This window comes from Giraffa tippelskirchi, chromosome 6 (assembly GCF_054371585.1).
Source record: "Giraffa tippelskirchi isolate mGirTip1 chromosome 6, T2T-mGirTip1v1.2.pri, whole genome shotgun sequence".
NCBI lineage: Eukaryota > Metazoa > Chordata > Mammalia > Artiodactyla > Giraffidae > Giraffa > Giraffa tippelskirchi.
Genome location: NC_137280.1, coordinates 5,461,721 through 5,480,714, shown reverse-complemented (window position 1 = coordinate 5,480,714; position 18,994 = coordinate 5,461,721). Strand labels below are relative to the sequence as shown.

Genomic DNA, 18,994 nt, shown 5'->3' with positions numbered 1-18,994 from the left:
TTTTTAAAATGTAATTCCTGATAACTCACTATAACAAACATAAGAAAAGTTCACTGTTGCCCCAATGTTTGATGTTAAAGGAAAATGTGACATTTATTATGCCGGCATGTGTTCAGATACAGTTTGAGGTAAATGGTGTAACGATTTATGTCATTTAATTTCTCTTCTCAAGAATTCAAAAACCAGTAAACAATAGCTTCAGTAGTTTGTGAACCTGAAATGTACACATATATACATATGTGCATATGTATATATGCAAAAGAATGCACACATCACACAATACTACATTCACGAATGCATTCTCAGTTTAGACATGCATGGTTCTTTTTCTTATTCACACAAACTTATGAAAATAATAATCCATGCTAGAATGATAACACTGGGACGTTCACACTGCAGCAAAGAAATTACCAATGATTCCGACTCTATTCTACGCTCTATAACTCTTTACTACACCTCGAAGCAATTTCCAAACACCACGAGAATCAGTGATGGATGACTTTCTGACAACTGGGAAGAAATACAGAACTAAAGAAATAAAGACAGAAATGGTGTGGCGAACCAACTGGTGTATAGTGAAAACAAGTGGAGAATCTTTTAAGAATGAAGACATTCATCAGAAAAAGCTCAAAAAATCAGTTTACTTACTATAATAAAATAGCCCTGTGAGATGACACTGTGCACAAAAAAAAGAAGTTTAAGAAATATTGTTTCATTGTTAATATATTATTACAAACAATCAAACAGAGAGAGGTTAGGCATTTTTTTCCTAGCCTTTCTTACTTCTTAGATCCAATGAAGCCTTAACTTACTACTTTTAATGTGAAAACCAAAAGGTCTAGATTTAATATAACAGTAAAAAGTGTCAACTACAGATTGGCCCTCTCCGTGGGGGCTTGCCATCCACGTCTACAGGGATTAAATCAAGTGACGCTGCAGCTGCAGACCTTTAACAGTCCCTGAAGGAGTTCAGGGCGGAGAGCAGAAGTGAGGCACTCTGTGTTTAGGGAAAAACTGGCAGGACAGGTCTTCAGACAGTTAAATATTTGCAGGAGCTGATCTTATGAAGCCACTTCTTGCATCTCTGCATATCTAGAGAAGCACTAAAATCCTTCACGGTGACGACTGTTTCTCATGACTAGCAGAAGCTTCACAAGACTCGTAGAAACCTTTAGGAAAAACCTGTGCTTGGTTGCATGTATTCCCCCCTTTACCAAAATCACATAAACACTGGCCTTTCCCCTGCCTCTTTGGAACAGCTTCTCAGCACTCTCCCAGGTGCTGTCTCTGCAGTCCTCATATTGTCCCCAATAAAACTTTACTCAAAACCCACACATTGTGCATTTTTTCTAGGTGACAAAAGTAACGTGCAAAGCTACTTTTCTATTTATTGTGTACCAAAATTTTCACTGCTGTTTGAAATGTCACACAAATCATATTGATTTTTAAAGTTCTCTGAAAAATGAGGAAAAAATTTATGGATCTAAGAAATGAAACGGTTTTCAATAATAATAGCATCTCTATTGTGTTTAACAGTCTATGAAACTTTTCACGTATATTAATTTAATCCTGATTTTATTTTGTTATGTAGACATTATTTTCTCCATTATATAAGTAAGGAAGTTAGACAACCTGCTCAAGATCCCTTAGCTGGTTCAAGGTCTAAGTCAAGTCTTGGACTGTGGTTTGACTCTAAGTCCCTTCATCGCCTTTCCTGCTTTCACCATACTAATTATCAAAAGAAAAAAAAAAAAAAACTCACCTCAGTTTGCTGACCTCTGAATATATGAAAAGGCTTCTGTTGGGAATCTTATGTAAAAAGGTGACTAATATAAAAGTGTCTTTAAAATAATATATCTATTTTGATAAATGGCTATAAGTGAAAACATTAAAAAAAATTCTTAGCTATCTGCTGCAGCTCCCTGTTCCTACTTTGCTTTCCTTTAAAGACTCTAAAACTAAAGCCATCCAAATGTTTTAATAAATTATACCTTCCTCTGAGCTCTGGGTGTTGGTGATGGACAGGGAAGCCTGGCATGCTGCAGTCCATGGGGTCACAAAGAGTTGGACACGACTGAGCGACTGAACTGAACTGAAAATCAGTGACAGGACATGTCAGCACTATTCGGCTCTGTGCTGAGGGCAAAAGGAAGTTCTGGGTTCTCAGTTTGGGTAATACCTATTTTTATTGCAAGGGACACACCAAAGGCAAAGAGTGCAGTTAAACATTTCTGTTCAGAGAGCAGAAGAACCTTATTAAAAAGTAGGGAAGACTTAAATATTTTATTTTAAAAAATGAAGAATAAAATAAAAACGTTTGATTAAGCATTCAACAGGTCAACATCACTTAAAATGTCTCTGCTCCTGTAGACTAACTGCTTACCAGAAACATTTCTATTTTAGCATTCCTAAATATAAATAAAATTCAAACTTACATCATTTACTTTCTTTAAATCCTATCCAATGAATTAATTTATAAAAGCAGTGAGTGTGTATGTGTGTACATAATATATATATAATTTCAAATTACCTTAATAGTTTTATCCATATCTCCATAGCACAGAGAGTTAAGAGAGATCTTAAAAGGCCTCCAAACAGGATTCAAGTTGTTTTTAACAACCTATTAAAAAAAACAAAGACCAGGTAGAAGAACATTCCATTCATCATTAACGTTCTGCTCTTGCCTCTCCCAGGTTCCCACCACGTGACCCATCCATCCTTCACCTCTTCACCCACCAACTTCATCAGTGAACATCTAGGTAGGACCATATTATACACCTGTCATATGAAAAATGTGAGGGACTGTCTAGTCATGATACATTTTGAGAAAGAAAAAAAACTGGGAAATATACCTAGCCATTACAAGATGTACTTACAAATTACAGACGATTACTGGTTTTGTTGGAAACCAGAGTTTTCACTGCAGGACACAAGATTCAAATATAGGATAAGGAACATTGGGAAAGGATCTTGCTATGTTCAATTTGAATGAGAAAAATGGTCCATATTTTTAATTTTAGGTTTTTTTTAACGTTTAATATATATAAACATATATACACAAACATTTTTCTCATTTATGTCCACTGAAAAGGTCTAAAAGAAAGAGCAGCCCAGTAGCAATGAGCACGCATACCCTGCTGTGCAAATACTACCCTCTTAAAGGGAAAATCGGGCTTCATAAGAGAAATAGCTCATTCCAGACAGGACAGGGTAAGGACAAGGTGAACTGAGGACACAATTCCACATAAAATAAGATATTGCTTAAAGACTAATTTGTTGTTGTTTAGTCACTAAGTTGTCTCCAACTCTTTTGCAACCCCATGGACTGCAGTCCACCAGGCTCCTCTGTCCATGGGGATTCTCCAGGTAAGAATACTGGAGTGGGTTGCCATTTCCTTCTCCAGGGGATCTTCCCCACCCAGGGATCAAACCCACGTCTCCTGCGTCGGCAGGAGGGTTCTTTACCACTGAGTCACCTGGGAAGTCCCGGGAACATAATAGCCAAATGCAAAATGTGAGCCTGGAATGGACCCTGTATTAAACAAAACACATAAAAAACGTGTTTGGGGAAATTGGGGTGATCTGAAGGTGAATTGTATAGTAAATGATGTCACTAAATCAAAGCTCTCTCTCTCTGTCATGGAGGTGTAGAGAAACGCCTTTGTTCTTGAGGAGTACCTGCAGCATTGAAAGGTGGAGAGCCATGACGTCTGCTCCCTATATTAGGGTAGTTTTGCAAAAGGGCAGAGACGTGGGTGTGAACAGGAGAGAGAACACACGTGTGCGGTGTAACCATTTGATAAATGTAGGTGAAGGATACACTGGTGTACATCTCAGTGTTCTTTACAGGATTTTAAAAATAAGGCAGAGGGACTTCCCTGCTTGTCCAGAGGTGAAGAATCCACCTGGATTCTGTGGATGCTCAGTTCCTGGAGCATCCCTCAGGCCTTGGGCAACTCAGCCCATGAGGGCCGCAACCACTGAACCGCACGCCTGGAGCCCATGGTCCACAAGAGGAGCCAGCAAGATGAGGAGCCCGTGCACCGCAGCTAGAGAGCAGAGGCCACTCACTGCAGCTGGGAACGCCCGTGGGCAGCAGCAAAGACCCAGCTGAGCAGGAAGTAAATAACTAAAAAAAACAACTAGGCACAGTAGCACCTTCTCATTAAAGGAAAAGAAACGAGCATGCTGACCTTGTGTCTCTGGCGGCTACATACATCTGAATTCAGATCCATGTATTTTTACATTAACTGATGTATATAAATACATCAATTTTTAAAATTCAGATTACCACAATTCCAAAGGAAACTTCAACCCTACTTTTCCAATTCAGATATTCACCTCCGTTCGATGAACCATTAGCCAGTTTCCATCAGATGTCTGCTTGTGGAATTCTAGGTAAGGATCTGACTTTCCAAACAGATCCTACATTAAAATAAAAAGCAAAGCAATTATTCTCCTCCTAAAACATGTGAAACCACGCTTTATACATGTTACATGCCTGTAGTACCTGAAGTTTAATTCAATAATACAGATAAACATATATATATGTATACAGTACAATACAGCAGAAAATACAAATCCCAATACATTCTTCACAAACATAAACCTGCTGAAGTCTACGAGGAGAACTTTTAAGGCATTCTTGATAAATGCTCATTATCCTTACACCCTTACATCTCAAAAAACACGGCTTTAAAATACAGTGATCAACAGAACCCATTATCAATACAGTATGCTTTTAGCTTGTTTTCATTATTAATAGCATCCATTCATTCACATAGCACTAAGTAGTTTTATATAAACGATCCCATACATTAGTCGTACTAGCTCCATGAGAGACAGGACAGAATGAATTCAGAGGAGTTAAATGACTTTAACATCTAATGAATTGATGGATCTGAGCCTTGATTTCATATCTTACCCTTCTATGTCCAATACCCGTTCGGCAATCCCACACGTTTCCTCACACAGACACAAGGGAGCACAGACAAGTAGATACGTGACGTGCAAAACAAGGCGCACCCTCATCTCCTCTGTAACTCACCTCGGCACAGCCCTCCCGTGCCACGCGCAAGTCCAGTGAGGGCTCACACGCCCCCTTACGGCCATCTTACACACACACACAGTGGGGTGAAATTCTGGAAGATGTACAAAGGTAAAACTCCGATAGTGAGATTGTGGATGACTTTACTTTCTCTTCTTATTTATCTTCATTTTTAAATTTCTATCCTCCTTAGCATATATTACTTATTATTTGTGAAAGTGAAAGGACATCTATTAAGCCCACAGGAATGTAAGCAGATATATTCCTAAACTGAAGATTTTTTTCAGTCTTGAATTTACCTCAATATTAAGTCAAGAACTAAGATAATATTATTTCCCTTCTCAGCATAGTTTAATGTTAAGAAAGGAACACATCCCTCATAGTCAAAAATAAAAACACAAAGACTACAAAGAACTTTTGAAATTTAACCTTCTCTCTAAGAAGAATTAAGCAATGCAATAAGCCTCTCTATGCCCTATTTTATAAAACTAAGAACAATATTATACACAGAGAAGTTAACTTTCCCAAAAGCACATGAACATCCCCTGTCTCTTTTATCTTAGAAATAATCTTTTGAGAAAGGCAGAATATCATTATTACCATACTGAAGGTCAAAAAACCAACCTTGTTTGACAGTTCATTAAGCTGTCAACAGTAGAGCTAAAATAAGAAGTAAAAGTCCCTAACTCTGATCTCCAGGATAAGTTAAGTCAAAAAAGCAAGGCAGGCTGATTCATGTCAGTGTATGGCAAAACCACTACAATACTGTAAAGTAAGTAGCCTCCAACTAAAATAAATATATTTAACAAAAAAAAAAGTGAGGCAGAGAAATGCATGTGTAATATTAATATATTATGCTATACTTAATCAAAGACTGGGGCTGGGCTGGGGTGTGGAAATATAAATATATACATATACACATGCATGCACACTCATATCTATCTATATGACATATACACCCATATCTATTTGTATGTTTATATACACACACAGATACACACAGAGACTTACGTGTACATACACACAAAATACATAATACATACACACAAAAAACATAATACATACACACACAAAAACCCTTAGTTTTTTTGGAAAATGAAGGATTAAGCCACTAAACATAAATTTCACAAAAGTGTAAAACACAGCAAGAGAAAAAAATGCAGCGTGGACAGGGAAAGAAGCTAAATTTTTTGAATATACCTTGTTTTCTGCTGCCTTTGGAACCATCTTATACATGATTATAAAGCAAAATTAAACCAAAAAAATTTTAAACCAATCTCTAAATATCAAAAGCAAAATCTGATTATGTGTTAATGTTACAGCATAACCACTCAGAGAAGAATTATTCCTTTAAAACACAAGAATTAAATTCGTATAATTCAAGTGGAATATATAACCCTAAAGGCAAAAAGAACTTCAAAGAAAGCTCAAACTATTTTCAGTAAAAATATTTTTATTATAACATGTATATTTGTATTCCTAAACTGTTAGATACTATACAGAGCAAAACATAAGCAATTATGTTAGTTTCCTTAGGAATCAACATTTTGACATAAGCGAAAAGAGGTGTAGCTACAGAATTAAAGAAATAACAGCCTTGTAATTCCACATTTGAATTGGAATTTGTTATACAAGTTTACGATTTAGTTTTCCTTAAAAAAGAAAAGACTTTCCTATAGGTATCCACTGAAAAGTCCTAGAAAGGATGAGCAACAACAATCAATAAACATTAAGCACCCCTAGTACCACACTGTGGACTCACCGTAGAAGGGCTCCCTTTAACCTGCCTATCTCGGAGAAGTCAATGGCACCCCACTCCGGTACTCTTGCCTGGAAAATCCCATGGACGGAGGAGCCTGGTCGGCTACAGTCCATGGGGTCGCTAAGAGTCAGACACGACTGAGTGACTTCACTTTCACTTTTCCCTTTCATGCACTGGAGAAGGAAATGGCAACCCACTCCAGTGTTCTTGCCTGGAGAATCCCAGGGACGGCGGAGCCTGGTGGGCTGCCGTCTATGGGGTCGCACAGAGTCGGACACAACTGAATCGACTTAGCAGCAGCAGCAGCAGCAACCTGCCTATCTGGGGCAGAAATTAGATAAAATAAGCCTGGAACATCTGTCATGTCACAGAGCAAGAAGCTAGCCAAAGACTTCTGAGACCGCGCCAAATGGTCTGAGGAACAAACTTAAATAGGTTCCCTCCCATAGGTCAAACCTGGGATACTTGAAGTATCAATAAGAATTAACAGAGTTCCTAGAAATACTAAAAAAATTTTTTTTAAAAAGTTCTTCTCTAAAAGTCATGTTTAGAGAAATTTATTCTTCTAAAAAATAGTAAATATAAAAAAATAATCAAACACTTCAACTTGCCCTTTCTGGACAAACTATCTTGGAATAAATAAATATCTAATGTGAAGAAAGATGCTTCTCTCGAGAGAAGTATTCTCGCTAATAAAAGAAGAAGCAATGACAGCATGAGAATAACATTATTTTAAGGCTCTTAATAATAAAATAATATATCTAGGTAGTCATCATCAACAGTCACTAATATCCCAAAAAACAGAAGTTGACAATGTGAGCCTCTTGATGGAATTAATGCCACCACCTATGAAACTCATACCAATTCAAAATGCCATGAGATCATACCTCTAGATTCAATTTCAGCTGATAGAAATCAGGAAATAAAATATGGAGAGAGGAACATATTACATGACATCACAGGGGTTTAATTAGTATATACTGTGTGTGAAAACTTCTACAGGACAAAGGGGTCAGTTTATTGAATAAATCCCAGGGATGGATGGATAGGATGGAGGGAAAGAGAAAGAGAGGGAACAAGACAGCCACAGAGAGAGGAAGGGAAGAAGTAAAGGGAAGGGGAGAACTTAAAGATTAAACAAATGTAAGAGACGCATTCACCAATTTTATTACTTAAAAAGTCCTTAGAGAAAAGAAGAAAAAAAAAAAAAGTCCTTAGAGATACATTTACACTTACAGATGAAATGATATGATGTCTGGGAGGAGAGAAAGTAGGTGGGGTAGGGATGAGATAAAATTGGTCATGAGTTTTAACATTTTTAAAGATAGGTTGTGGAAATATGGAATTTTTTAGAATTACTATTCTATTTTTGTGTATGTTTAATTTTTTCCAACGTATTTTTTAAAAGATAACTGGCTACTAGCCTAAGATATTTGCAAACTGAATTGTAAGGTAGATGAAAATGATGAAGAATATTGATTGCATTATAGAATTACATACAAAAGTCACTCACAGAATTATTCCAATCCAGGGTATCCACTACACTTAAGTGTTCTTATCAGTACTCATTCTAAATTTTGAATGCAGAGAGGAAAGTGAAAGTGAAAGTTGCTCAGTCATGTCCGACTCTTTGGGACCCCGTGGACTATATACAGTCCACGGAATTCTCCAGGTCAGAATACTGGAGTGGGTAGCCTTTCCCTTCTCCAAAAAAGAAAAGGCTTTGCTGAATTTTGATTCAATATCTGTGCTTCAGTCGTGTCCAACACTTTGAGACTCTATGGACTGAAGCCTGCCAGGCTCCTCTGTCCACGGGATTCTCCAGGCAAGAATACTGGAGTGGATTGCCATGCCCTCCTCCAGGGGATCTTCCTGACCCAGGGATCGAACCCATGACTCATGTCTCCTGCACTGGCAGGCAGGTTCTTTATCACTAGCGCCACCTGAGAAGCCCCAAAGAGGAAAATCTAATCAATAAAGCATGGAATTTTCACTTTTTCCCTTAAGTAATTCAAATACACTCTAAAATATCTCTTACAATAATGTTAATGTTTGTATTAACTCTTCTTTTAAGCTATACAAACTCTTTGGTTACACCCAGAGGAAAGAGGTAAAGGGAAATATCTTCTGCTTAAACACACATCCACGTAGAAAATAAAATTTGGAAATAACACTCCAAGTGATGCTTTAGATGACAGAGTTCATAACACTAATTGCATTATTATTTTCTCAAAAAGTAACCAATGTGAGGGAAAAAAAGATATGATATCCTTGTTGAAGTCCGCATCACCCACCTACCTTATTATCCAGTTTTCTTGCTTCCATTTCAAACAAGACAATTCTGTTATCCTTTATTTCTTCAGCTGAAATCTATGAGTAGACAAGTGAAAGAAAATGTTTTGGGGATTCTGATACAGTCACAAAGTACTGATTTAGTCTGTTATCTAATAGTATACAAAGTCTACACTAACATAGGACAGTCTAAAATAAGTAACAAAATGGTATCATTAAGACAGATTTGTCATTATTTCCTTTATGTATGTGAAATAAATATATTTCCAAAATATGCTTAATTTACATTATGCAACTTTCCTTTTAATGTTGTTGCCCAAACTGGATCTTCCTTCTTCTGATGGAAAAAAATCAAAGCCCTAAAGAAAAAAATCAAAGCCCTGCACAACAGTAGTGACAGCTCTCCAAACATGGAGAAGCATGAGTTAAGTTATACCTGGAGAACACTGCACATTCAAATATCAGCTCAGTATTTTTCAGCCAAGGTAACTGAAAGACTTACTCTACTCAAAAGTAAATTCCAGGCTATGATGGTCCCCAAAGCCATAAAGCTAACTACTTGTAATGATCTCTGTCCCCCACATAGAAGTCAACACCCCCAACAGACTGGACATTCTTATGCTTCAGGTACCTAAGCTAGAGCAAACAACTCCTCAGAGACATGCGTTTGATAGTTGCAATAATCCTCAAACACGACTCTGTCAGGGAGTCAGCCTCCCATTCCCAGGCACAGCTAGAGTAAGACAGCTGTCTCTTCAGGCAGTGACTACCCAGACAGCAGCTCTAGAACATAAAGCATTTAAAAGCACTGCACTCTATAATTTGAAATCTAAAATAAGATCATGCGTATATTCACTTGCCCAGGTCCAGCAATCAGCAAGGAGAAATCTAGGTAAGAGGATGGATAGCAAAGTGCACACACACACACACACAAAAACATGGCTAAGAGCTGAGAGGTTCAATGGCCTTGTCATACTACAGGATCATTTGGGAATCAAAACCACTACGGAAAGGTTCTGTCATGTCGAGGGGAATGTGTTTGATTTGTTGAGAGCCAAATTGATCCATTCACATTACTAAGTAATTTCTTCCTAACCTGGGAATTGATGCTTCCATCAGGAAGAGGCAAGCATTACCAAGATGCATGTGACTTTCTCTTGGGCACAGCCCAGTTTCCATTGGTGATCACTCTAAGGCAAGTCAAGGGTGGATGGAGGGTGATATTCAGGATCAAACGATAATGCCTGCTGTAGAATATCTGTCTGATATACACAGTCTCACCTTGTCCTCTTGTGCTAAATCTCAGGAGGCAAAAGACAAGTATTTTAAAGGATCTTATTTTACCGTAATGCTCCCTTTCCCTGCAGGTCTGCCATTTTTAAGCACCAGTGGTCGAGTCAGCTTCTTACTGGAAACAATCTGTTAAAATTGGGAAGTGATAGAAAGAGCTATTTCACTTCATCATGTGGACGTTTAAACTAGACAGTTTTCAAAAGACGGTCGAGAATAAAGTACACAAAGTTATTAGAAATGGAAACATTAACTCCATTCCTTAAAGATTTGGAGATTACAAAATGCATCTGCACCCAATGGAAAAGATTTCCAAGGAGCCAATCCTGGCAGGTAAAATCTCCCCAAACCACTAGTTTCTTCATCAACCACTTCAAATTCTTCCTTGTAAGGAAAAAAGAGGGCCAGATACTCATCACATATACAAATCACTAAGCTGAAATGAAACCCCTATAGGTAACAGGGGTTAGCTGTCAATTTTTCAACTGACACATACCTTCGATGTATAATCCTCATAAGATATTATTTAGATTAAAATAATACAGTAAGTGCAGATACTCTCACACAGGTATGTTTCTCAACTGTGCTATAATTTTAGATATCCTGTGATTTTTTCCAAAAAATAAATACTTCTTTAATTTTCTTTTTGATACAACTATCAAAGTTTTAGAAATCTGATCAGCTCCATGTTGTCTAGGAAATACCATGATCTCCAAAAAAATTCAACACTAAAAGATAAACTCATAAAAGACAAATTTTAGATGCCACCCATTGAAAAACAAATAACTCCTCCCTCTGAAAGTCCCATAAACATGGTCACTGTCTCTCCTTAGAGGTCAAACCGAGTTGGGAGCACAATGGGGAGCCCACAGACACACCCCTGTGATATCCTAGAAAGACAGAAAATTAAGCAACTACAATAAAATATGGGGAACATTAAGGTAGAAGGAGTGGAGAAGACTACCAAGTGAGCACACGGAGATGACTGAAACGACTCTAGGGTGTCAGAGAAGGCTTGCGAGGGGGAGTTGGGCTCATCCCCAAGGCAAAAGGAGGAGAAAGCCAGGAAAAGGGACTGTGCTGGGCTATCAAGGGGTCAAGAGGCATCGTGCTAGTTAGAACGTCAGAGAAGTTGCTGTCACCTTGACAGCATTTGTGACCAAAACGTAAGAACAACACTGTACTCAAATCTGTGAACAGCAGACAAGCGGCTAGAGTAATGGTACTATTTATTGAAATGGCAAATGGAACATCTGTAACTCATAAGAACTAACACGCTTTGCGAAAAACCTTCACTCCCTACCCTCATAAAAACAAAGATAAATTCCATAACGTTCAAGGCAAACATAAGCTCAGTTGCTCAGTCGTGTCCGACTCTTTGCAGCCCCATGGACTGTATCCCTCCAGGCTCCTCTGTCCATGGGATTTTCCAGGCAAGAATACTGGAGTGGCTTGCCACTTCTACTCCAGGGGATCGTCCCAAGCCAGGGATCAAACCTGCATTGGCAGGCAGTCTTTACCACTAGCGCCACCTGGAAAGCCCAACAATTAAACTAAAGAGAATTTGATAATTTGTTTTTGATAAAAACACCTGATGCTTTGGTTCAACTTTAGAAAACATCTGTACTATTTGTACTCACTTGTCCAAGGGTACATTCACATTCTCCTAAGAAGTCATCATCGCTCAGTTCGATAGTTTTGTTGTCGATGTCATAAATCCCAAATTTCAATTTCTGAACCACTTCAAAGTAGTAATCAATAGCAAATGTCTTGGAGAATTTGGGGTTCAAGCAATTCTTAATCCTTTCTGTGCGGTCAATCTATATTCACCCCACCAAAACAAAAAAGTTTCTTCAGATCAAAGGTGCATTTGTTTATTATCTTTACATAGTACATGTGACTAAATATTGGCATGCCAGCTAAAGGAAGCATCTATATGTATATGAAATATTTCACAATCAGGGACTAATTTGCCTGAAAAACTGCACTCACAGATGAGATGGTTTTACTTTTAACGTTTTAAATAAACTCTTCATATTGTCAAAAAAGCAATTCAGGTGGCCTTTCACCTACGAGTATTTAATATTACCTCATACCACTGCTGACCGCTCGTATTCAAAAACAAGACACACAGAGGGTCTGACTTCGACCCTATGTCTTTATCCAAAAGACTGTCACAGGAGATGTTCAGCTCCACCCTTGTGACGCACTGGGCGGCCATCTCTCGAGCTGTGAGAAAAACAAAGAAATGAGTAAGCCAGTGAGACGGTGCCTCTGAGAACTACACGCATTCCGTGGGAATTCCCTCAAGGTTCAGCGGCCACTTCCGGCCCAGGTTTGATCCTGGTCAGGGAACTAAGACCCTGAAAGCTATGTGAAGCAGCCAAAAAAAGAACAAAGAAAAAGGCGCACACATTCTTAATGAAATACCTAAATTCTTAAGACACACAGTCAGGAGAGGATAGCAGAGAGAACTTGCTGGAATAAGACCTTGCTGTATGTGTCTCCAGGGGACTCAGAAGTCTCATTACCCCATGCCAACCACACAGCTTCTGTCAGATTATCTTGCTGGGATAAAACTCATTTTACTGTGTGACAATAAAAGGCAGCTTTCAAGATGGCAAATAAGATATATTAATCTTCTTATTGTTTCCCTGTACGTTTTACCCTGCAGAGAAAGTCCAAGTATAATCGTGACCTTTCACTTAAAGGCAAACATAGCCTTCTGCTACAAAAGGAGACAGATTAAACCTCAACCTTAATTTTATCTTTGTTTACTTGACAAAATACTGAGTGAGAGGCTTGCTGTTTTCAAGGAATTTTGGCCAAGACCCAGACCTGGGGATAAAACACCCTCACACAGCCCTCCGCCCCTCCCTGTGCATTTCCCAGCAGTGGTCCTCAAGGCTGGCTGCTCATGGAATCACCAGGGGAGCTTTCAAAGCCCCTGAGGCTGGTGGCTCGCACCAACAGATGTGATCTAACTGGTTTAGGGTGCAGCCTGGGCGTTGCTCTTTGGATAATTTCCATGTGCAGACAAGGTTGACAAACTACCATCTACAGAGTACGCTCAGCCACTTCAGTCATGTCTAGCTCTTCAGGCCACTATGGACTGTAGCCCGCCGGGCTCCCCTGTCCATGGGATTTTTCAGGCAAGAATACAGGAGAGGGTTGTCCCTCCTTCTCCAAGGGATCTTCCCGACCCAGGGATCGAACCAGAGTCTCCAGTGTCTCCTGCATGACAGGGTCTGTCTGTCGCTCAGTCGTGTGTCCCACTCTTTGCGACCCGTGGACTGTAGCCTGCCAAGCTTCTCCACCCATAGCATTCTCCAGGCGAGGATACTAGGAGTGGGTTGCCATTTCCTTCTCCAGGGGATCTTCCCCACCTGCGATCGAACCCGGGGTCTCCCCCATTGCAGGCAGACTCTTTACGGTTTGAGCCACCCGGGAAGCCTGGCTCGTTCCAGCCTGCCTTACAGGTGGTTTCTTCCCTGCTGAGCCCAGGGGGAAGCCCGATCTACAGTGTACCCAGCAAACGGGCATGGCTTCCCTTTCCTCGCGACTCACTGATGAACACTAGAGTTGGCCTCATGTTCACTCACCCCTGCTCGCCCCAAGTCCCCGTCAGGATAGGCCAGGACCGGGGAGTGGGCGGAGGGGTGGGCGCTGGCCCTAAGATGCAGGCGGGGTTGCAGTGCGAGCCCTTTCCTCCCTGAACCAGGGGAAAGAAAGGGCCTACGGGCATCAGAAGAGGAAATGGGCATTGCACTCCCCCGCTGGAAGTCCACCTAGCTGGCTGTCTAAAGCAAAGTGAAGCTTTCGGGTCCTGGAGGTAGAAAGGTACCCCCTCCCTTAGAGCTGCTGGCAACGTCCTTAGAATGTGAAGTGGTCATTGCTCTTTTTGCTCTCCACTTTGGGCTGAAATTCTGAGAATACAGTAGAACAAATCTACTCATCATCTTGTTACAGTCAAATGATTTCTGGGCTGTACAAAATGTGTGATCGGGTCTGAAATAATAAGGATTACTATTAGAAGGGGCTTCCCAGGTGGCCCTAATGGCCAAGAATCCGCCTGCCCATGCAGGAGACACAAGAGACGTGGGTTGGATCCCTGGGTCAGGAAGGTCCCCTGGAATAGGAAGTGGCACGCGTGGGTGCCAAGCTGCTTCGGTCGTGGCCAGCTCTTTGCGACCCCATGGACCGTAGCCCGCAGGGCTCTTTTGTTCATAGGATTCTCCAGGCAAGAATACTGGAGTGGGTTGCCTTGCCTTCCTCCAGGGGATCTTCCTGACCCAGGGATCAGGCCCACATCTCCTGCATTGCGGGTGGATTCTTTTACCGCTGAGCCACTAGGGAAGGCCAGTGAAGATAATACTTCTGTGTAAAGTGAGTCTCATAGGAAAGAGACATCACACATCAGAGGAGGATTATTTTTCCCTCAACAATGCTCATATAAGAGATACAAAAACAACATGCCAGGCACACCTGATTATTTAGTATTAATCAACTGCTGACAGCTACACTACTGCATTGTAGCCAGGACACAAATTTCCTCCATCAGCCGTACTCCTCACTCTGCCTGAAAATGACTCTAAATGCAGCATCATTTTTTATCTAGAAACCCTTTAAGACTGAATGACAAATGGAAGAAATTACATAAACACACCGGTCTGAAACATTCTTAATGTTTAACATTCATGAAGATGTTATTTTCATTTCCTTTCTAAGTAATTATCGAGCACAGAATCATTTTTATTTGGTTATATTAAAATGTTCAGCTTTCTAAAGAGCAACAGGCATTCTTTCATGATGGAAGAAAATGAAGCCACTGTTTCGTATCCTTTAGTGTGGAAAATAGGAGACGTGGCTGGGGTAAGTGGTCAGGCAGAGGAAGGTGTGTACAATTAAAGAGCAGTTTCATGCCTTTCACTCCTCAAAAGAGCAGGATGACAGAGAAGACAGGAACAGTCCCCAGGATTCGACAGCGGCTTCTCTGACGGTACAGATTGCTTACTGGGGACTCACCTGGTTTCTAAATCCAAATAACTCCTAGAAAGCATCTCGGTCACTCTCCAAGTCACCCGAACATTCCTGAATCAACACTATATATAACACAGATCAAAAGAACTGAAAATTAAGGCCTAATATCTTAAGTAGGACCCGAGGTGTGACATTTAAGGCATATGGTTTTTCCCACGCCCTCGCTGAAAACCCTCCAGTCTCGTCTGCTCCCTCGTTTCCATCTTCCCTTGGCAGCAGAGCCCGCCTCTGACAACCCCAAATCTCTCCAAGGTGGAGGCGCAGCACCTCCCTTCACCCAGTCACGACTTCAGGTCTTCGGTAGCTCTCCCCTGCCTACTGTAAGAGTCTCCTAATAGTCTTCCCACTGCCTTCAATTCACACCATGATTTTATCAATTCTGATGAAAAAATAATAATAATAACCATGACTGGCTGCCCAGGGCGTACCCTAGTCCACTCAGCTCTGCCTGAAATTCACGGCTCTGTTTACAGCTGTCGCATCCGACCCAAACAGCTATTTCTGACAGTTGTGGGTTTGTAGCATGCTCAGCATATATTAGACACACCACAGAGTGTAGTGATTATTATTTTATTAAGTACTCAAGTATTTCAGTTGATTGTCTCAGCATTGGTGGCTTATTATTAAATACTAAGACATAAAGCACCTTTTTCATCCTTGCATATAAAGAACGTCTTGGAATGATAATACAAGAACCTCTGGGATTTACGTAAAATGAATCTGCCAAAGTAGTCAGCCTTGACTACAGGTAAGTGCTAATTTTCCTAAATCCTCTCAGTAGAGTTTATTTATCTGAGCGACTGCAATGTTGCATGGGGACCAGTGACAATAACATTATTTGCCCTAAAGCAATTGGGAGGGAAAAGTCAGTGCCCATCCACCAGTGCCTTTAGTAAACTTCAGTCTTTGGCTACAAAATGAGGAGTGAGTGAAAGCCGCTCAGTCATGTCCGACACTTTGCGACCCCATGGACTGTAGCCCATCAGGCTCTGTCCATGGAATTCTCCAGGCAAGAATCCTGGAATGGATTTCCACTCCCTTCTCCAACAAAATGAGGAGTCTGGCAATACTAAAATGTCCTCAAAGGTTTCTCCTGGTTCCAGCATCATGACTCACTAACTGATACCCACAGTGTGTCCTGCATGAGCTCCTCTGAAAGGGAACCGGGGTTGCCCTGGGGCAGCTGGAAGGCGGCCCAGCAGCATCGGCAGTACATGCCTACACAAGGCCTCTCCGACTGCGTGACTCACAACAGCAACAGGGATCCCCCTCCAAACAAAGTAGGAAAAGGGTCAGATGGCAGTAAATCTAAGAGCTGCCACCCTGTTCGGAAGCCCCAAGTCAAACCAACAGATGGATATATTATGAGGTCACTATATATCTGCTGCTGCTGCTGCTAAGTCGCTTCAGTCGTGTCCGACTCTGTGTGACCCCATAGATGGCAGCCCACCAGGCTCCTCTGTCCCTGGGATTCACCAGGCAAGAACACTGGAGTGGGTTGCCATTTCCTTCTCCAACTATATGCCTATCACTGTACTAAGGACAGCGGGTTGGGGGAGGGTGTGCTACAACAATAGAAGACCTTGGAGCTCATTAGAAGTACACTGGGCAATCCAATCATTCAACACAGTATCTTCCACGTGCTGTAAATGCAGAGGATGGAGGGATGCAAAAAGAAGACAAAATAAATACCTGGCTCTCTCTGTATACAAAGATACACAAAACTGTGGTTGAGACAGAGAGCAACAGAACATCTCAGAGGTTTTTAATCCTCAAAACTGAGGATTAAAACCATATTCTACTATAAAAGCATTTGCATTCACTGTCCCTTGCTACTGGATTATTTTACCCCCTTAAAGTAGAGACTGGGGGAGCAGAGAAGGGAAGGACAGCGGGAAAGGAAAGACAGTTAACAATTCCATTCATCTGGATAATCTGAGGGTTTGCTTTTTGCAGCTTTCAAAGTGCTTCCAAATAATATATTTTATTCTGTGCTCTACCAAAAAAATCCTAGTGAACTGGCCAGGACAAGGAGTACTGCTATATGCTAAGAGGTCAATACACCATAGCTATAACTATAATAGTAAGCCTGCAAATAATTAGATTGCCTCTGAATATGCTGATAATTTTTAGCACATTGTTTTCAAAACAATGCATAGTATCCATTTTAAAAAATCAATTTACCCAAAAAGGTTAATTACCCTAGGTAAACAAGCTAATAAGTGGCAAGGCTAAAGAAAGCACTTAGATTTTTCCCCCCTCTTGCCAGAATGCCCTGAGGGCACCGAAGCCTCTAATTAATCATTATTTAATATAGCAGCAATATTCTCTAATTAATTTCCTATGACTTTTTAGCGTATCAAATGTAATATTCAGCCCGACACAACTTAATGAATAGGATCATACAAAATTACAAGATTAATATTTATAACTATTACTATATTCTGAAACAAATGTAAACAGAATAACAGTAACTTGCCAAAGACCGGGAAGAGCTAAAAGGTTTATATTTACATCACAGCAGTTTCTCTTCAAGACAGCCCATGAGATTGTAAACTACTTAAGGCTAAGAAAGTATTTTCTCTGTAAAGTCCCCACACACGCAGATCTACATGGGGTCACGGGATCTCAGTGTTCTCAGAGGGCACGGCTGGACCAGCTTAAGGCAGCAAAACTATTCTCAGGACACAATGCACTTAACAGCCAAGACTCTGAGATCAAAAAACTCACAGTAAAGAAAATGACACTGAGTTTGCCCAGTGTTCAGAAGGCAGGGACGCCCACATTTCTATTTAATCCTTGCCGTGGGATACCACACATGGGGAGAGGGAATTAAGTACAGAAGCACAGAAACGGAGAGAAGGGCACGTTTTCTTTTCAGTGTGCAAAAGGAACCAACAGGAGCTTACCAGGACGGGAGCCCGTAAAGGAAACGGGACAGCAGTTCTGCGTCAGTCACGCCACAGCTGGGCAAGCGCCACAGTCAGTTTCTCTAGACCTCGGGTTTCTTTCAGTCGTGAAAGCTAAGAGGCCAGTCAATCACGTTAACTCCTAAGGCTTCTTCCCATCAATGTTCTATGACCCTAATTTAACGACAGTGAATAAGGCACTTGTTTACGAACTGGTACTAAAGGAGTACCAGCTTGCTCCTAGGAAGGAAAGTTATGACCAACCTAGATAGCATATTAAAAAGCAGAGACAATACTTTGCCAATAAAGGTCCATCTAATCAAAGCTGTGGTTTTTCCAGTGGTCATGTATGGATGTGAGAGTTGGACAGTGAAGAAAGCTGAGCACCGAAGAATTGATGCTTTTGAAGTGTGGTGTTGGAGAAGACTCTTGAGAGTCCCTTGGACTGCAAGGAGATCCAACCAGTCCATCCTAAAGGAGATCAGTCCTCGGTGTTCATTGGAAGGACTGATGCTGAAGCTGAAACTCCAATACTTTGGCCACCTGACGTGAAGAGCTGACACATTGGAAAAGACCCTGATGCTGGGCAAGATTGAAGGCAGGAGGAGAAGGGGATGACAGAGGGTAAGATAGTTGGGTGGCATCATTGATTCA

General features: G+C 40.7%; 1 protein-coding gene across 2 annotated transcripts in view; it reads right to left on the bottom strand.

Annotated features, from left to right (window-relative positions):
* The window catches only part of CPNE3 (copine 3), a 45,966-nt gene that overhangs the window by 20,699 nt on the left and 6,273 nt on the right, over positions 1–18,994 (bottom strand). For both annotated transcript variants that reach the window (XM_081496820.1, XM_081496821.1), the window contains exons 2-7: positions 12,481–12,620; positions 12,032–12,211; positions 10,446–10,520; positions 9,108–9,179; positions 4,342–4,425; positions 2,531–2,620 (exon numbers count right to left, since the gene is read on the bottom strand). In XM_081496820.1, coding sequence (XP_081352946.1) covers positions 2,531–2,620; positions 4,342–4,425; positions 9,108–9,179; positions 10,446–10,520; positions 12,032–12,211; positions 12,481–12,612 — 633 coding nt within the window. In that variant the 5' untranslated portion in view covers positions 12,613–12,620. The remainder of the gene's footprint in view (positions 1–2,530; positions 2,621–4,341; positions 4,426–9,107; positions 9,180–10,445; positions 10,521–12,031; positions 12,212–12,480; positions 12,621–18,994) is intronic.